Consider the following 19,823-nt stretch of genomic DNA (forward strand, 5'->3'; position numbering starts at 1 on the left):
AAAATCTGTAAATAAATATTATTAAATGTAGAACCTGCCAAATATTAATAATATTTTAAAAACATGCCAAAATACTTTTATACAATACTTTTACAGCCCACTGTTGGCCAGCCAATTGAGGCGTGTCAGTCTGAAAGAGAGCGGCGATGACAAAAATTAACTAAAACATCCGTCGTTGCAGCTAGTCAACTGCCATGGTCCATTCAATTATTCATTTTGCATGCAATACCCAATTTGAATTTCATTTATGCAACGTTTTAATTAAATTTTTTGCTTCTTTTGCAGCTCTAACCGCACTCATACCCCCAAAAATACACACACTTACTCACAACAGCAGCTGCCGCTTAAAGCCACAAAAATTACGCATACGCACTGTATTTATTAAATTAAAAAAGTTGACACGGCGATAGCAACTGGCGAAAAAGTTGTACGACTTTTTGGATTTTGGTTTCAACAATTTTGAAATTGAATTTTGGTTTTCATAGTTGTTTTTGCATTTTGCACTCTCGATCCCAGAGCGTGAGATGAGGTGTAATTTGAAAAATGTTTGACAAAATGACAGCGACAGTGATTTCGAAATGCTATCTGCAATTGCCCAAAATGCAATTCTCATTTGCCAAGCGAAGGTCAAACACAATCACCCTGCCATTTCCGCCAAACATTAAGTGTACACGCAGAAAAAAATAAATGCTAGAAAATATTTTGGTATTAAAATTGCTATATAATACGTAAAGGATCTTTAAAAAAATAATAATAATTATACCTATAACATAAATTCATAAATTCGTTAGGAATAAATATTGATCAAAAATAATGAAGGAACTTATTAATTTAAAAACTTGAATATTTTCCAGTTTGGCCTAAAACATATCCCAACCAACTTATTGTATAATACAACCCATCTTTTAAATATTTTTAAACACCTATTTTTCCCTTGTGTAGGCACTTATCGAAGGGCCACTCGGTTTTTGGCTGCGAAACCAGCCAAATAAAATATGAAAATGCTTGTGCCAGGCATTAAACGCTATGAAAATCGTATGGCCAGGCCAGCCGCCCCCTATGTTCCGCCAAAATGGGCGTGGCAGGATGGCTGGATGTGTGGATATCTGGGCTGGGGTAGCCGAGAATCGGGAATCGGGAAGTGCAAATAACTGTTGCCAAACATTTTCAACGAAAATGTTCGCATTGCATACATTTCGGGGAAATGGGAAAGTGGGGAAATGGGGAGTGGGTTGTGGGAGTGGCGCTGCAGTGCCTGCTTGTAGCAATGCATGCAAACAAGATTTAACGATAAAATTTTAATTAGTGCATAAATGGGCGCCTGATTGTGTGGGCGTTGTCGCATAGAGAGCAAGACATGTTGGCCATATATGTACCAGTAGCAGTACGAGTACCAGGAACACGGGCCAGAGACCCAGAGCCAGACACATTGCGGCTTTGGCACTTTTGTGCTTCTATTTGCCAACGCACAGGCATCGAGTGCGGGCTGAAAATCGAGATGGGGCAGATGGAGGAGTTCGGGGTAGATCGGTAGGTGGTCCTGAAAATGGGTACTCCCCGGCTGAAATTAAGAAATTTTGTCCCGCTGCCATGTGCCGTGTTTGCATTGCCATCGATGCGTAACTTTGCGCTGCAAGACTGCCGCGCCGATAAGCGTTAATTTTAAACTTGCCAGGGAAATTCTGTCGCCGGAACTCCGAAAGTTATATTCAAGGGGAAAATGCACTGCATGAGGTATGTACTGTTTATGTATCGGCAGGAGGAAAACAGAAAAACTGTTTTGTGAAACCGTAAGAGGGAAGTACATAAGAGCAATCCAAATATTTTATTGTGAAATAACATTAAATTTATTATTAAATTAAAATTAACATAACCATTGACAATTATCAATTAATTAACCGAAAAATTGTAAAGTACTTTCTAGAATAATAAATAGACATGAATATAATTTTAAAAAAAATATTTATCTTTTGGAATGACCTACATCATTTAACATTTAACATCATAAAAAAATATTCTTTGTAATTTGTATGTACTTTTTTGTAGTTATACAGGACTTACAGATTTAATGAACAACAGTCAAAAGAATATTTTTTTACATTTATAAGTAGAACTAACTGTAGTCTATGTGAATAAAAAATAAAATATTTTTTTTCGGTCACTAAAACTAAGACGAAATGTGCTATTACGATCCCAAAGTATTTGCCATCCGCTTAAGTTTTAAATTAACTAATATAGAATATAATAAAAAGGAATGCCTTAGATGAATATGAAACATAGTACCCACACTATATACAAAGTGAACACGATGAGCCGCAACAGACCGCCGGGTACTAACTTTATTCAATATTGTAGCTTTTCGCCATGGCTCCTTGGCTCGTCCGCTTTTATTTATTTCAAGTTTTACCTTTTTCTAACCTTTTTTTTGTTTCATTTTTGCCGTTACTTGCCTTGGTTTTTTTTACAGCTCACCTCGATGGCTGCTCGACATGCACTTTGCATACATTTTGCCTTTACGATCTGACGCTGCGTTTAAATATTTAGTAGATAGTAAACTATGCGCTACCCATGTGCTTCTTCGTATAGTGATGTGCGTGTGGCTGTTGAAATATTTATTAAAATAACCAAAGGCATGCAAAAACATTGAGAGACTCAAAGAGATATGACTCGAAGATAGCCGGTGATTTAACTTCAGCTGGGGGAATATCAATGAAAATAAAGTCACTGTTCTCTGTACTACCAAAACGCGAATTCTTTAGATCATATTCATTAAAAATCAGTGTATCTGTAAAAAAAAGTTCTTTAAAAGAGAGATTATTTCTTTTTAAATAACAATCTGAAAACACCTATTTAAATGCAACAGGTACTTTAATTTAAAAGTGTACCATGATAACAACCTTAATATACACTTACCCACCAACATTGCACTGAAACACACAATCAATTCAAATAAAGTTACTATTTAATGATGTTAAAAGAGTGACTTTAGCCAAATCCATCCACAACTAAAAGCCAAAACAACTTCAAATTGAATCACGGTGACCACTTTGTGGCATCACTAATCAATCGGGCCCACAGCACTCAAATATGCTCTCTGGCTTTTCGCACGCAACCGATATTCAGTTGGATGGCCAAAATGCAGAATTTATGTTTTAATTAAAATATGTAAATGCGCCAAATCGTGTAGAAAGCTCTAGTCAAGAGCCGCCTGCCTAAAAGCGACGGGTAAAATCAGCCAAAAACATTTCACACATTCACCAATAATGCGATTTCTGCAAAAATGAAGAGCAAATCCGCGATGTTCACCAGTTTTGTGTGCTGAACAAATTTGAAAATGTGCGGCGCTTGTTCAAAAACTGCGAACCACGAAACAATTTAGTTTATTTGCCTCTAATTGCAAACAACAGTTGTCTGATTTCTTTGCATATATACACGGCCATATAGTATTTGTGTTTTCCCTCTCTATCGGACTAACGAATTTATTTTTGGTCAGCGAAAGTGGTGCTTTTCTGATATATTAGCTTGTGCAGTCAAGGCTAAAAATCGGTCTCAAATCGCTGATGGAAAAATCCATTGAATTTCCCGCAAAACTTTCAACTATTTTTGGAATAACAGTCCGTTGCAGGTCGCGTCAAATCAGAAAAGTTTAACTTCATTTCACTCGATCGCGTTCACCCTTACTCTTCACAGAACCCAATTTGGAGTCACAAAAGTTCACTGCCCCATTATTATGCATGCTTCAGTGGTATTCAACATTTGTGCTAAACCCAAACTCAAGCGGCTCCATCATCATCATCATCATGACCAATAAATTCGCCAAGATGTCCATTTTTATTTATTTTCGCATCTCAAGTGTTTAGTTTACGCTTGAGAAAATCGCCATTTTCTCAACTTCATTGTGAGGAAATATTTATATATGCAACTGCAGGCAACATGTGCCCAAGAGTCCTGGTCCTGGTTGCTCGGATAAGGCCCAAAGTCCAGGCCCTAAGTAAAAAATAGTATAAAAAAAGCGGACCCAAGGAGAAACAAACTCAACTCAAGTCGACTCTGTCATTGCCGTTTCAATTTCCGTTTGAATTTTGCACTTCATTTCGCAAGTTCGCAATTTTCTTTAGAAAAAATCTAGTCCGAAAAAGGGCCAGAAAAAAGCAGGGAACAGAAGGCAATGCAAATACGAGAGTGTATAAACAAAACAAAAGGAGCATACACTCAGCATGAAGGGGACGAGAAGATGACAATAAATTGTCACAGAGGGAAAAAGGAGCGCAGGAAAAATTGTAAACACGAACAGTCCTCCATGATAATGATGGAAAATCATGGGCCCAAGCGGGAGACAATTGCACGTAACAGTGACTGGCATGTCTTCTGTTTTCCAGTCAAGTCCCCAAAAATCCCTATCAGCCACACTCAGAGAAAAAATGTGGAAGAATAGATATAAATAGTAGTAATTTTTTAGTGTGACCAAATCCATATTAACACCTGAAATATTTGGTTATATTTAGGACTATGGTTAGATGCTCAGCATACTTTCTAGTACATTTCATTATATGTTAGCACTATTTATTAAACACTATAAATTATACAAAATACAAATGTCTTTGTTATACCTTTTTTTCTCTCTGCCTGTGCTCTGCCGCCACACGTACAGTATACCAAAGCGGTCAGCTTGCACAAAACGTAAAGCTTTACATTAGATATATTTCTTTATTATTTAAAGATTTATTTTTTAATACATAAATATTATTTGTTGCATTTTTACCATCCCATAAACATTTTATCGCAAATTAAGAAGTACACCATTATTTTTCCATGTGTACAATGCCATTGCCTGCTGTTTATTTGTTTGACAAATAACGAGGCAAGCCCATAATGAAGGAGGTGCAAATGATGTTGGCATTGTTTATTCGACTGCGAAATGTAATAGGCGCCTTCAAGGAGCAGAAGCATCCAGCTGGGCGGGGTCGTGACTCCCAGATTTGCTTTACGTTTTTTATGGCTGATTTGACGGGAAACGGAAACGCGAAATTGCAAAAGCGCAATAAAGTGTAGCATAAACAAAGGCGCGCACACCGAATGAGACCGTCTGCCAAATGGAAATATATATGTAGATCTATATATAATGCGGACGAGGAAATACGGAATGTTTCAACTTGAAAGTAAATTTGCTTGCCATGTTGTTGGTGTTTGGCATCATGCTTTATCTTGTTTTATTGTACGCAACGAACAGATTGTTGTTCATCTTTTATACGCATTTTTATTTTCAATTGGTTTTGGTTGGATTTTCTTTTATTTTATATTTAGAGAGCGGTACTTGCGGTTGTGGTGTACAAATCTTTTTAAATTTTTGTAGTTGTGGTTTATTTAATAGAGAAAGAGGGTTTCCTATCTTTATTTCTTTGTCGTATATATGTACCATTCATATTTTATTGAACTATAAACAAAATAGTAATAACAAACTAGTATTGAATCCCCAATTAAAATATATTTTAAATTCTATTTTTGACAATTGTCAAGCAATATTTACAATATGAACATGTTTTCCTCATCTGGGATTTTTGTTATTTTCCACTTGTTTTTCCACTTGATGGCGCTCGAATTTGCTCTGGAATAACACAATTCTTTAGTCATGTCTATCACTCGAATGCGAGTTTGTGAGGCCATTATGCAGTGTCAGCAGAGTCGAAGAAAAATAGGAGAATTCCTAAAGTATGGCACACACGCCGAGGCGTCTGGATTGACGCATGCATTTCTGCTGGAGGCTGCCTGCATATTTATGATTCGTGTGCGTCTTATAAATAAAGAAAATGGCAAAATGAAAATGCAAATGCAGAAACATCAGTGCTGTTGGAACTGTGTCAACAATGCGTGCCTACCTGTGTCGCATGTTTATCTGTAGTCCCCTAGTTTCTGGGCCACAATCTGACCCAAGTCTTCATGGGAATTTATTAAAAACGAAAGCAAATTATTTCATATTAAAAACGAATCGCTAATGCTCTTAAAATGACAAGCTTTTTAGAATTAACTACTAGACAATTTAAAAATTAAGTCAGAAAGCAATATAACATTGTTTTAGTATAAAAATATTACAATTTTTAATGTGATTATGCAGATAACCTTTTCTTTCTATATGAAAATATATTTCTAGTATTAGATGATATTTCCAAATTTTTAATTAATTGTATACCCTTTCTAAAAAAACAAAATTTAAAGAGTATAAAGTAAGACACAATTGCTGACATCAGCAGGACATGTGAAAAATATATCCCCAGAACTAGGGGTGAATATTCACCCAGATCAACAGTTGGTTTCTCTGCATAGTTACAGTTCAGGGTAAGGATACGCATAGAGTTGAATTCTGAGATCCTGGGGGGGGGGGGCTTTCTGGGCGCAGTGAGGCATGGTCGAACTGCTTTATCGACGCTATGTAGGTTGCCAAGCGACCGTAACCAAGCGTTCTCCGTTGAAAGCAGAAAAGGCAAAACACAAAACCCAAAACACCGAGGAGCTAGCAAGGCGTACGGCATAAAAAACCCGAGAAAATAAAGGCTCTGCTAAAAAATGGTAAGAAATGTGGCTGAAAACTGTTGTCAGATACTCCGGAGATACTTATGCCCTTGCCACAGATACTTTCACGCGGAAAAACCGACTCGGCGAGCTCGAGGAACGCCAGCGGAGGAGCTGGCAGCGGACTCGGGGTTGGCAGGCAGGCCAGGAAGACCCCGGCACCGGCCTCCCTCGAGGATTTCATCATCAAGCGGGACTACACAGGTGCCAGGGCTTTTCTGGAGGTAAGGATTAGTTCAGATCCGAACTTAGTTTTGATATTTATAGCTTTGTTTCGTTATATCACGAAAAGTAAAAGTAATTACATTGCGGTTGAAATAACTTTGGTTTAGTTTTCTTAGATTTTTATCACTGTGTACCCAGCTATCGTTAATATTATAAATATTAAATTATAACTCAATCTTTAACCAGTTCAACATTAAAGTTAGGCTTATTTAAGTTACTCCAAATTTATTCAACAATATTGAAGAATCTTAACATGTTCAGTCCACAAAAGACCACTTAAGCAAAAGTAGTTCTTTTGAGCCAGATCTTAGTAGTAATTTAATTAGCAGTTTATTAAAATTGATACATGTGATATTTAGCATACTTTTTACGACTATACTAACCTTTGTATAATGCTAATAACAGGTTAGGTTGTACTAAACCGATGTGCGAATCAAACAACTATGCGAACAGTAAAAATAAAACAACATTTTTTATTCATTTAACTTTTAAGACAACAGATCTGCTCTCCACCTTCTTCACAATAAGTTATTCAGCCGTTTTTTGTATGTATCCAATGGTAATTAATGAAGGTGAAAGGAAATTATCCAGAATGGGCTTCGAAAGTATAGTCGTCGACAGGAACTGCAGGGGCATCTTCGGGGAATTGATCTTTGAAGTTTTCACACAGCTCTGGATCATTTATTTCATTAAGACATTGTAGAAATGAGGGCGATTGAGAATCCACCTTAATGGCAAATAACGCAATTATCAGGAACACAAACAGAGCACAGAACTTCATGGTAGGAGATCACTAAGCAATCTGACTATATGCCAGCTTCTTTTATACCTGTTATACCCCGTAGCCATTCGTGTTGGCCTAGACTCGTTTTTGAATTGCTTAAAAACTAAAGATGCGTATAATTTTGCATCTCTTAGTCCGAATATATTACTCGTTTTACGTTATTGATAGCTGGGCATTGATTTCTGAACGACTTACCATCAAATGCCCATCGGAAAATGGTAGTCGATTGATCTTAAGCCCATAAGATCATAATCTTGTGGTTCAAAGACATTTTTATTAATAATTTGTTGTGCTACCACATGGAATAATATTAGTTTTAGGTATATACAAAAATCAACTTGCTATGTTTGCTGACATCGACCTGTTTAATATCTGCAGTTGGCCCAGACTGGTTTTTTGGTTAGCTAATTTTTGCATTTAATTTTTTTTTTTTTGTTTTAGTATACCCCGTTTTATTAGTCACTAAAAGATCAATGACGTATAATTTCCTGATTATTATCAATTTCGTTTCTGTACCCATAAATACAGATATTAAAAGCTATAAGAAAGAAATAAGATATATATACTGGGGCCTCACTATCATCTTCTTTATTAAATAATACGGATATCTTTTTGGAATTTTTTAAGATATCATAAGTCCGTCCATTTCAGTATACCAACGATGATGAGGACGAGGAAGAGGGAGCCCATGGACCCAAACAGACTCAGGTGGATCAATGGATAGCCTTTTGCAATTTCCATTTGGGAGACTACCAACAGGCTCTCGCCCAGTACAGGACCATCCAGCAGAGTTCCACGAGTCCCGATGGCAAAGTGGATCTCAATCTCAACGTGGCTGTCTGCATGTTCTACTTGGGTTTGTACGAGGAGGCCCAACAACTAATGGCGAATTCTGCTGACAATCCGCTGAAGCAGCGACTCATGTTCCATTTGGCCCACAAATTGGGCATCGAGGAGGAGTGGAGTCAGCTGCTGGAGGAGCTGCAGGAATCATCCAGTTTGGAGCAACAACTCAGCCTGGCATCCATGCACTATATGCGAGCCCATTACCAGGAGGCCATCGACGTTTATAAAAGGGTCCTGGTGGACAATAAGGACTACCAGGCCATTAATGTCTACTTGGCACTGTGTTTCTATAAGCTGGACTATTACGACATGTCCCAGGAAGTGTTGGATGTATATCTCAGTCAGCATGGCGATAGTACCATTGCTATCAATCTAAAGGCCTGCAATCGTTTTCGTTTATTCAATGGTCGTGTAGCCGAGCAAGAAATCAAGAACATTGCCGATAATGGCACTTTTGGTGCGGATCTTCTACGTCACAACTTGGTTGTTTTTCGGAATGGCGAAGGAGCTCTCCGTGTTTTACCGGGACTACTGAATATCATTCCAGAGGCTCGTCTGAATCTGGCTATATACTATCTGAAACAAGGGGATGTCCAGGAGGCCCATGCTTTGATGAAAGAACTGCAGCCCACATCGCCACATGAGTACATTCTCAAGGGTGTGGTACATGCTGCTCTCGGTCAACAACTGGGATCGGTAAGGTTTCTCTGAGATATTAAGGAACAAATGATCTTATATACCTAGAAAGAAAACGTTCTCAAAAAAATTCTCTTCAAATTCGCTTCAACTTGAAAAAATAACTCTTGATTTCAAGAACATTTATTCTCAAAAGTGAGAAAGCTTGTACCCCATTTTAGGAACATTTGATCTGAACTTAGTTCTAATTTTTTATTCTTCCAGAAAGAGCACATCAAGACAGCCCAGCAGAACCTTCATTTGGTGGGTAGTTCGGCCACAGAATGTGATACAATACCAGGTCGTCAGAGCATGGCCTCTGCCTTTTTCCTCTACGAACAATTCGAGGAGGTGCTGGTGTACATGAACTCCATCCGGAGTTACTTTGTCAATGACGATGTATTCAACTATAACTTTGCCCAGGCCAAATGCGCCACGGGTTATTACAAGGAGGCGGAGGAGTTGCTAATGCAGATCAGCGATATGGATATAAAAAATCAGCACACCTATTGCATGATCCTGGCCAAGTGTCATATCCACTGTGGTCATCCTGAGTTGGCCTGGAATGTTTTTATCACCAGGGATACGAATGCAGAGGCATTTATCCTGCTGCAATTGATTGCTAATGAGTGCTACAGGTGTTCCGAGTTCTGGGTGGCAGCCAAGGCCTTCGATATGCTAGAAAAGTAAGTGCTGTTTTTATGGTTTAGAAAATGCATTAATTAATAAATATTTATATAGGCTCGATCCAAGTCCGGAGAATTGGGAAGGCAAACGGGGCGCCTGCGCAGGAGTTTTGTTTGCCTTGTGCACCAAGGCTCAAAGAGGTCGTCCTGGCGGAGGAATCTCGGAGGTTATTGGCATTTTGCGGGACTCCTCGAACTCACAGGCAGAGGCCATGATCAAAACAATTCGGAAGCACATTAATCATTTTAAATAAATAAGGAATTATTTTAACACTTTTAAGACTGTAAAAAACAGGGCAAATGCACACAAAAATTTTAAGATAAATAAAAAAGTGTAAACTACAAACAGCAAAATTGTGGACTTCTATCATGGGATACACAACCACAAAATGCCAAATCTCCAGTGATTTTCCATGCTTAAGTGTATTCATTTATAAGTGCCATCTACTTTAAATAACTAAAAATAACTTGGTTAGCTGAAACTCTAGTCAAGGAAAATTGATTTTATAAGTTCATTTCAAATTAACTGAAAAATGATAATAATTTATTTACAATTGGCCTGCCAGCACTTTTCGTATGATTACTGAATAATTTGCGGCACACACGCCCTAATTTGTATCCACAAAACACTTTGGCTAATTAATTTAAGAGGAAATTTGTCAAGAAAAGTGAGGCCGGAATTTCAAAAGTTATGCCAGCCCACTGTCCACTTAATAAATCAGGCCCAACAACTTTCAAAAACTAATTGATAATTAATGAAATAAAACGCCGTCTTCATCTTTTGTTGCTGCCAACGAAATTCTCAGCTCAATTTAATTCCCTCGAGAGGCAATTATGTTTGAAAAGTTATTTCCCTCCAGCCCCTATCAAAATTGCCTTTGCTTTCTTTGCCTGCATTTTGCTTTTGTTCAATTTGCTGGCCATTTTGCCTGCAGGCCAAAAAGGATCCAGCAACCAGGCTCCAGATACAAGCCAGGAAAAGATACTGAAACAGAGGCCCAGCAGCAAATGAGAGAAACGCATAATTAATGCGATTAGCGAAATGCGAAAGTGTCGGAGCAATAACAACAATACGACAATGATAATAGCAAAATTTAACTATTCTTATGAAGACAGCGAACCTGGAATACCCTCTCTTTTCTTGTAAACTTAACTTATTATATGAAACTTTTTATGTGGATAATTTTTAAATATGTTTTTGATTCTCATTCATAACTAAAAAAAAATAAATATTATTGAAAATGACAAAGTGCGATTCATAATTACAACTTATCAGAAAGTAATAAAATAGAAAGGTTTATGTAGGAAACATACACATTATTTTTTTTTAAATGAAAGTTAAAAGTAAAATATGTTTAAATAATATGTTTAAAATATTCCATCAAAAATACCAAATTGTTGAATTTTTAAAACCGAATCAGTTCGGACAAGATATCCTTAGGATTCCCTTTAGAAATTTTTGGGGTCAGGGCAGGTCAGAAGTTGACCCCGGCATCACTTAACGGGCTGGCAAGGGCTCAGCAAACCAGCGGAAATGTGTCGCAGCCATTTTGCCTAATTGGCTTTGCTTTGCTACACCAACAAAAATTAGTCGAGAGATAAACCGGAAATGGCGCAGCATTGTGTTTAATATATAGATACGTATATCTACAGATTTTGCAAGGATCTTTTTTATATTGTTTTGCCAACACTTTTGCTAATTAGTTGCACAAATATTTAAGCAAGGGCTGAGTTGAAAACTTTAAGGCCAATGCGGCTGGCATTTTTCACCGATGAATTTTTGTTCTCAAAAAACTTTTGGCTGGCTATAAATCAGCTGCTCCCCGTGAATTTCCCTCTGCACGACTATCCGCTCTTAACAATTCCATTACAAAAATTAAAAGCAAATGCAAAGAGAAGTTTTCCAACAAGCCAGAAAAAAAAACGGAAAAAAATGGCAAGAAAATAGTTATTAAATATTTCTTTGGCTCAATTGCTGAGCAAACTTTTCGCCAGCACCTACAAATAAATGAAAGAAAAAATTCACAGACCCAAAAAATACAGCCAGAAGTTTATCCCCATAAAGTTTTGTATATATTTTGTTTTTTTACAAATTTTCTTGAGCCTTTCTGCAGCTCCTATGAAAGTATTATTTTAACTGATAATCGCTGAAGCATTTAAATGCTCTTTTCACAGGCAGATGGATTGTTTTTGTGTACATCAAAAAGTCTGCACAGGTAAATACTTAACTTTTAAATAGAACTCACTGCCAAATTCGAAGTTTAACGCCCTCAACTAATGGCTAATGTATGCATAGACTGGCCAAACCTCAAGGTTTTGATTTGGCAAAAGTGAAGTAAACTTTGCAGACACTAGAAGAAAACCTGGCCACGGGCCAATGAAATTAGAACGAACTCAAATATCCAGGAGGCTGAGATAAAAATGGTTTATCTGAAATTTCTAGCGTCTGCCCACAACTGATCTAAAAGTCAAATTGAACGTACAAATAAATTGCTAGCGACAACCTCGTTAAAATAAAATTTATAAAGTTCACATTTCGATTCTTTAAATTCGTGTAATAAATAAGAAAGTAATATGAGTTCTGATGAGATCAAGTTGGAGGCTGCCTACGAGCAATTGATAGAAGAGGACATCAAAAGTCAGTTGGAGAAAAATGGAACCATGGCGCTTCTCCGAAGTGAAATGCATGTTAAGGTTCTTCAGATGATGCGGGGCCAGCTGGATGTGTCCAAATCCAAACCTCTAAAGGGTGGATTATCGAACGGAACCAACCTTTCCGAAGATCAGAGCCTTATCAAGCTTATAAACCAACTGGTTATGGAGTTCTTTCAATGGTTCGGCTACAAACACACCCTGGAAACATTTCGCATGGAGACGGGTGAAATTGTGGCCAATCGCAATGAAATAGAGCAAAGTCTACATATCACACCAGAATCAAAAGATCTTCCCCTTTTGGCTGAACTAGTAATGCGGGATTGGAAATTCAATGGGGATCAAGTGGGTTCTAAAAAGGTTGTTCAGCTACCAGATCCAGTGAACTCTATGCCTCAACGATGCCTTAAGTTAAAGGAGGAGCTACAAGCTCTACGAAAACAAAAAGTTGTCAAAGGGAAAGTTCAACAGCAAGACAAACTAGTTCAATACAATCGAAAACTGATTAACAATGATCCGTTCCGAACACCCAAGGAAACTAGTCCTCCAACTCGTTTACTTAAGAAAGATAGCTCTGAGTCTGATATTCTGGAATCGGACTATAGCGAATATGAGTCGGTGGATAGTGATGCTTATAAGGACATACCAGATAGACAGATTTTCATTGACGACTTGCCACCAGAGGGTAAATACGCTCCTGGACATGGTGAAGAGGGTTCCGAGGGACTATTTCAGCAATATGAAGATGATGTTAATACAGACCATATACCAAGCTCATCCAAAAAACCAGTAATATCCAGAGGACCAAAAACCCCACCGAATGAAGGCTCAGAATCCGGCGACAAAGCCTCAATCTGGAGCAAGAAAAAAGGCTCAAGGAAAAACTATTGGAACTCACCGAGAAGACTACAACGTAGAAGCAAAAATGACTTAAAATCTGATGATGATGAACTTGTTCCGGCTGTCACCAAACAGAAATGCCCAGACACCCACATAGGAAAAATTGATTTGGACAGTGATGATAGCTTTGATGATGATTGATCGTAGGATTTCAAATAATATTTTGTCATATCTAATCCAGTTTAAATTGTCTTAATGCGGATTCTTGTAAATTCCTAACCCTGTGCTAGATTTTGTGGCTTAGTTTTACTTAATAAACTATCAGTTTTGGTTATTGGAATTTGCAGAATTGCAGAGCATATCCAGTTTTAATGTCAATACTTTACCCATAATTTACTTCCTTTGCTTTTCATTCAATGACTGCTGTAATTTCCTGAGGGAAACTCGTTCTTCTATTTAATATTCGAAACACAAACCAGAAGGTTAACAATTAGTTAACTTGCCTTTGGGGCAATGAGAGGGTAGAGGTGGGCAATAACCGAAACGGAGGTCGTCCATTGTGTTACATCATTATAATTGAAATCAATATCCCCCAGACGAAGGCTCAACGGGAGGGAAGTGCAGTGAACGCGAAGCGGATGCCGCCTGTCAATTCGATTGCATTAAAATGGCGTGCGAGTCTTAACACCATTAATTACAAACGGCAATGAGTCAATATTATGACAGTTGCAACTGTGACCCCGACAAACAACAAAGCGGGCAAGGAGTAAGGACCATTGCAAACCAAAACCGAACCAAAAGCGTCGCCAACGACATCTTCAATCAATTAATTAGGCCTATTGGGGATGTCGGGGGTCTCTGACCCCTTTTAAGTATTCCGGTACATTTGATTGATTTTATGCAGATGGTGAAAGGATATACACTGCCCTAGGGACAGCAGACCCTCGCACAAAGAGATAAATGGGTTGACTGAATGCTGAAAACTGATATTGTTCTCAGGTGGGTTTGGTACTTTAAAAAAAACTAGGGGCGATTTCAAGATCAAAAATGTTATAAAATTGTGGTATATTTATAATATCCATTATATTCAAAAAACTTTTATTTTCATAAGTAAAGACTCTAAGATGAACAGTTCCATGCATAGTCCAAAAGAAGAATATTTATTTGGTAAATCTCTGGTAAAACTACTTTTAAGAAAAAATCTTAGTTGATAAATCTTTTTTGGAGTTGTTTTTCCCTCTAAAATAAGTATTCCCCTTGTTTTTTCTCTGTAAAGTACTTATACCCTTGAATTAAACTCTCTTTTTCCCCCATTGCATTAATTTACCCTAACTAGCTGTACTTCATCAAACCCACAGAAGGCACTCAGAAATATGGCCAGTTTAAACGATGGCCAACTGGTGCCACGATAAACCAATGAACGTATTTCTGCAGTATCCATATCTGTCCGTATATATGGGAATATATACTATATAAGTGCACACACATGCCACATATCAATAACCTGTGTGCGGAGCGTACGAAAAATGCAATTTTAATTAGCCAGACGTGCGACAAACGCACGTAGAACGCATAACCGCAAGATGGTGCTGCAATTAGGCGAAACCATCCGAATCCGAATGTGATTCCGGGTCCGGAGCACCCGTACTGAGAACTCCGGAGCCATTCCCCGGGCTTCCCAGTCACTCAGTCATCGGCTACGTGCTGCACTGCCAAACAAAATTATGTGGCCAAATGTTCGCGGAATGGGAAAAGCAGGTTGGGTGGCTATGGCCAAATTACTTTATCGATTTGCCTGGTACTCGCACATTTGTACAATTCGGCTTGTTGCATACATTACCCGCCGAATGGGCACCCACCAACTGGGTGGCCATGGGATGTGGATCCATGGGCGTGGACGAAGGGGTTGTGGGTCCAGAGGGGAGCCAGCTGGATGACCACGCTAACGAGCCTCATTAGTGGCATGCGTGGCATTGGTGGCATCATTCCGTTCTTCTCGTTGACATTTGCAAACCGCCCGGAACGTGATTTCTTATGGGATCCAAAGCTGTAATGATTGTCAAGCGGCGAAAAATTGAAGAACGATTCGGAAGGGATAAAAGAAATGTTCTTAAGAAGCCTTGACTTGAAACGCACACAAAAATGTCATTAACCAGCATAAAGGATACTTCAAAATTTGAATGTTCAAAGAAATTCTAAGCTGGTTGTACAAGCTTACAAATTTCTTATAACTCTAATAATGTACTGATAAAAAAATATGTACAGGATCGATAAATTTCCTAGTGCTATTATACTTTAATTTGTTTTTTATCAGTTTTAAAATTGGTTTCATTTTGACCAAGTGACTCAAATTATTTAAAGCAGGCATACCAAAGTCGAGATTCAAGCGATTGTCATATGGCAATGCATAAAATGTGCAAGCTATAACACTATCAAAAACATAATAAAAATCACTCTCACTTTTAATTGCAGTAACTAAAACCGAAAATGCAATTTCCTTCCCCAACTAATCCCATTTAATGCCTTATCGAGTTAAATCTCTGTTGGCAAAAAATGACCAAGCAACAGCTTTAGATTTAAGTAAATTTCCGAAATTATAAACTTCCGATGCCTTTCGAGCAATACAAAACAAATTGCCTCAGTGCGATAAGGCTCACATGGCGTATGTGTAATATTTCTGGTCAGCTATCTGGCCCCAGTTCCAGCAGGACTGGCCAATGATTTGCGGTTTTATTCGAGGCCCAAGGACGAAGGGCGTAGGGCTGCGTGGGAAAAGCTTATGAAAATTTGTTCGGTTGGCCCACATTGTTTACAGCAATTTTATTGTGGCCAAGTTTCGACTATCATCCTGTGGCTTCTTCCTTAGTCCACATATAAACACATATAAATGTTTAATCCAAATGACCACGCCCACACAAGCAGTCAAAATGGGGGCGGAAAAGGAAGGCAGTTGAACTTTTGGTGAGAGCAAACCTTGATGACTTGAGGAAAAGTGAAAGAAACCGAATATTGAGGACAGGGGCGATCATCGCAAACTTAATGACACTTGAAGTGAGCCAAACACACTGGGTGTATATAATATATATATTACGTATACGTACAGTGTGCGACATACGACATAACGACCTGGTTGCAGTGAAGCGGAAAACGCATTTTAGTGATTTTTTATGCGAAAGCAATTTGAAAAGTTTGCCTTTATCCAAAAAAGTTGTAACGATAAAGAGACATGTTGGTTTTGGGGAGGTTGGGTTGATTCTTGGAAGGGGGTATTGTCATCAGCCACATTTAAGGAGCTGGATAATCACCCATGGACAAGAAAGCAACTTGTAAATATTTAAAAATAGTTCTAATTATATATAAATACTGAATCTAATTTAATTCTTTTAAATAAGGTTGACCTTCGACTGGAACTGAGATTTGCCAGGGATTTAATCGACCCACCTTGAAACAACGTATTTCCACAAATTGGCACCGAGTCGACTGAAAGTAATAAGCTTACAACTCCCCCAGTAAATACTAAAGCCAAGGGCAGGTGTGATTTCCCACAAACCAATTTAATCAGATCATATATCGTCCTATTGCCAGTAATATCTGATTTTGTGGGGATTATCTAAAGGGAGTGATGGCAATTGCTGCGTTTAAGGAGCGGTACAGCAGGTCTGAGAAGTCCTCTTCCAGTTTATTATCAAAAGGTTGTCTATTAAGTTTTCCATTACAGCAGATAGCGATCGGGACACGCCTCCTTGGCAAACATTTCGCCCCCGAAAGACATGGGCACATGTGGGGTAACTTCAAACGTAAATCGAATGAAAGGCCCAAAGTTAAAGCAGTTACCAATAGCTAAAGACGTCAAGCCTTCCATTCCCCAGTTGCTCAAGTGTGAGTGAAGGTTCTGGCAAATGCAGTCACAGTGTGTGTGTGTGTAGGATGTGTGTGAGATGTGTGTAGAGTGTGCTGGTGTTCTGGTGTGCCAGTGTGAGTGGGTTGCGCCATGACAACAATGGCATTTTGATACTTTTGTATGAGATTTAATGAAATTTGAATCCTTTTGTTGAGTGGAATGACAACAGCAAGGAAGCTGTTCGAGATGCCGAAGGAGAAAATGGGCGAAGTGCCAGGAAGCAGGACGAAGGACGACAAGAACAAGAAGCATTCGCCTCTGGGCAAGTGTCGTGCGACTGCACAGAGAGAAAAGGGTTGGCTACTGTGGTTTTCAGAAAAATGAAAAAAAAGAAAAATTCTAATATCATTCCTACATCTTATTAATTCCTAAAAAATTATAATAATTGAATAAAAATCAAAACGATTTTAAATATTTTATCATCAATATTAACAATCTCATGTATAAAAATAAACTGACAAATTTATGATGTTAATAACACATAAACAACTTAGACACAACACGTTGTAAAAATGCTATAAGTCAATTAATCTATAAATATTACTTCTAAAATTTTGATTCTTAGATATAATTTGTTTCTATGCTTTGATAATTTACCTATTCTTTTAAAATAAAAAATGTAACACTATATTTTCACATAATTTTACAGCTCCTAAAATTAAATTTATAAGTTGAACAAATTTTTGTTTTTACTTTTAAGAAGATCTATTTCTTTCAGTGTCCCTCCAATATTCATGTAGTTAAAGTATCTGCGTGAGTGTGTTGGTATTTATAAGTATAGATAAATGTGTACGTTTTGGGTGTCTTACAACAATAGTAAAACAATCTTCTTAATGCACACTTTGGCCTAAAGGAATTTTTCCACTTGTAAAGCGATACTTGTAGGACAGAGATATGTGTCCGGGACCGGATTCCATCACTTTCCCGCCCCTTCAACCCACCTCATCAGCATCATCGTCAATTTGGCACTGAATACTTATATATAGAGTATACACACTCGTGCGTGTATTTATAGATAGGGGAATATATATATATATTTGTGTATATTGACAGAGAAACATGTTAATAAACAGCTGGAAGTTTGGTTTATTGTCATCGGCAAAACTCTTCACAAAGAAACATCAAGTCGATGGGAATAAAATTTGAACAGACACACGGAGACACTGAGACAATATGCTCGAGGGAACTTGCCAAAAGGGTTCTCTTGTTTGTCCGGGGATTCGGCGGAGGTATCAATAACATTGTTGTCCTGGGTAGAAAGTGGGTTGAGATGAGGATGTGGGTGTCATGCGAAGCTCTTCTCCAGATATTAGTTCCCCGACAAGGAGGATGTGTGTGCGTTTTTGTGAAGGAGCCTCATCAATGTTGTCATCTCCTCGGGGTTCCCAAAAACACTCTGGCCCACTTCTCCCTTGTTTGCCAATAGTTAAAACAAATTTTGAGGTTTAATTTCGTGTTGGCAATACATTGTAGGGCTGTAGTTTGAGCTTAGACACTCTATTTTGTATTTGAGATAAAGAAACAGTGTTTTAATAAAAGATTGATTGCCAAGGGCAAGATCAAAGGGCATGCTTTGAGATTTGATGGGGTGGGCAGTTGCCACAGTAATCTCTGGGGATTTAATATCACTAATTAAGATATTTATAACAAGTTTGGAGTGGGAAAATATTTGTGCAATATTTTTTAGAACAAAGAAAAGTTTAATAACTATATTTATAACCTATTTTATAACCTACAAGTTATAAGTTATTTTTCTTAGACAAAAAATTGCCAAAGTTATGTAACTTTTTTTTATTAAAAAAATTTGTTAAGTTAATACCTATACCTTTTGTCTTGCCCCAGAATGTCACACTCCTTCTTAAGCTTTTACCTTGACTCACGCACATGTAAACCTATCCTCTGCAAATTTACATTTAATTTTTGGCCCAGACAAGACACAGAACATGCAATTACTAGCCTCAAGTAACTGAGATGGTTTGAGTGCCCCACTTTAAGGCAATTTGGCTGGGAAATGCACAGGCATGCCAAGGTATTTTATTTCTTAACTGACATTTTAGCGGTTTTTGGGTTTTGCGGAAGTGAACCGCCACTTTTTTTTTTAAGATTTTAATTAAAAAATTACGCGTATCACAGATATGGTATAGAGGTGGAGGTCTCATACCTTTCTTCTCGTTGCCTGCGGAAGATAAATTTCCCGGCTTGACGAAATATTCGTGTGGTTCCTTCTTCTTGCTGGGAAACTGGGAAAGTGGAAAACTCTTGTGCAGCAAGTTTATGAAAATTCCTTGTTTATGCGAAAGGTGTGTGTGTGGGCACAAATGTGTTGGTTTGTTAATTTTGCGCTGCTTCAACGTTGCTGTCAAATTTATATGCTGGTTAGCTCAGCTAGCAAAACTTTTCGGTTTTTGGCCTGATAAACGCACATTTGTATACGCACATACAACGTGCGAGTGTGATTTTCTAATTTATGAGCCCAGTTAGATTTGGGACAATTTGGCAAAACCAGAAAGTTCGCCGAAAAACACAGAGAACTTGAATAGAAACTAAGCCACTCAGAGATTTTCTAATAAAATATAGAGCATGCAAAAAAGCATGATTAAAATTTATATCTAACATCTAATCTATGTTATCCTTTATTATAATGGAC

At 37.9% G+C, this 19,823-nt stretch overlaps 3 protein-coding genes across 3 annotated transcripts; 2 read left to right on the plus strand and 1 right to left on the minus strand.

Annotated features, from left to right (window-relative positions):
- Positions 1-6,454: 6,454 nt before the first annotated feature.
- Positions 6,455-10,138, plus strand: Ttc26 (tetratricopeptide repeat domain 26). The gene is made up of 5 exons (XM_017071382.4): positions 6,455-6,564; positions 6,627-6,791; positions 8,228-9,118; positions 9,323-9,783; positions 9,839-10,138. Exons 1-5 carry the CDS (start codon positions 6,562-6,564, stop codon positions 10,035-10,037), a joined length of 1,719 nt encoding a protein of 572 aa, XP_016926871.4. The 5' UTR covers positions 6,455-6,561; the 3' UTR covers positions 10,038-10,138.
- LOC118877696 (uncharacterized) lies at positions 7,271-7,602 on the minus strand. The gene has a single exon (XM_036817523.3). It carries the CDS (start codon positions 7,571-7,573, stop codon positions 7,376-7,378), a length of 198 nt encoding a protein of 65 aa, XP_036673418.2. The 5' UTR covers positions 7,574-7,602; the 3' UTR covers positions 7,271-7,375.
- A 2,092-nt stretch (positions 10,139-12,230) lies between the features above and the next one.
- Positions 12,231-13,618, plus strand: LOC108007659 (uncharacterized). The gene has a single exon (XM_017071381.4). It carries the CDS (start codon positions 12,358-12,360, stop codon positions 13,474-13,476), a length of 1,119 nt encoding a protein of 372 aa, XP_016926870.4. The 5' UTR covers positions 12,231-12,357; the 3' UTR covers positions 13,477-13,618.
- The last annotated feature ends 6,205 nt before the right edge of the window (positions 13,619-19,823 follow it).

The sequence above is a fragment of the Drosophila suzukii genome, chromosome 3, assembly GCF_043229965.1.
Source record: "Drosophila suzukii chromosome 3, CBGP_Dsuzu_IsoJpt1.0, whole genome shotgun sequence".
NCBI classification, from domain to species: Eukaryota; Metazoa; Arthropoda; class Insecta; order Diptera; family Drosophilidae; genus Drosophila; species Drosophila suzukii.

Coding starts and splice junctions, on each gene's coding strand:
- Ttc26 (XM_017071382.4), top strand. Junction 6,792..8,227: donor GTGCCAGGGCTTTTCTGGAG/GTAAGGATTAGT, acceptor CGTCCATTTCAG/TATACCAACGATGATGAGGA. Junction 9,784..9,838: donor GCCTTCGATATGCTAGAAAA/GTAAGTGCTGTT, acceptor ATATTTATATAG/GCTCGATCCAAGTCCGGAGA.
- LOC118877696 (XM_036817523.3), bottom strand. CDS start 7,573: ATGAAGTTCTGTGCTCTGTTTGTGTTCCTGATAATTGCGTTATTTGCC.
- LOC108007659 (XM_017071381.4), top strand. CDS start 12,358: ATGAGTTCTGATGAGATCAAGTTGGAGGCTGCCTACGAGCAATTGATA.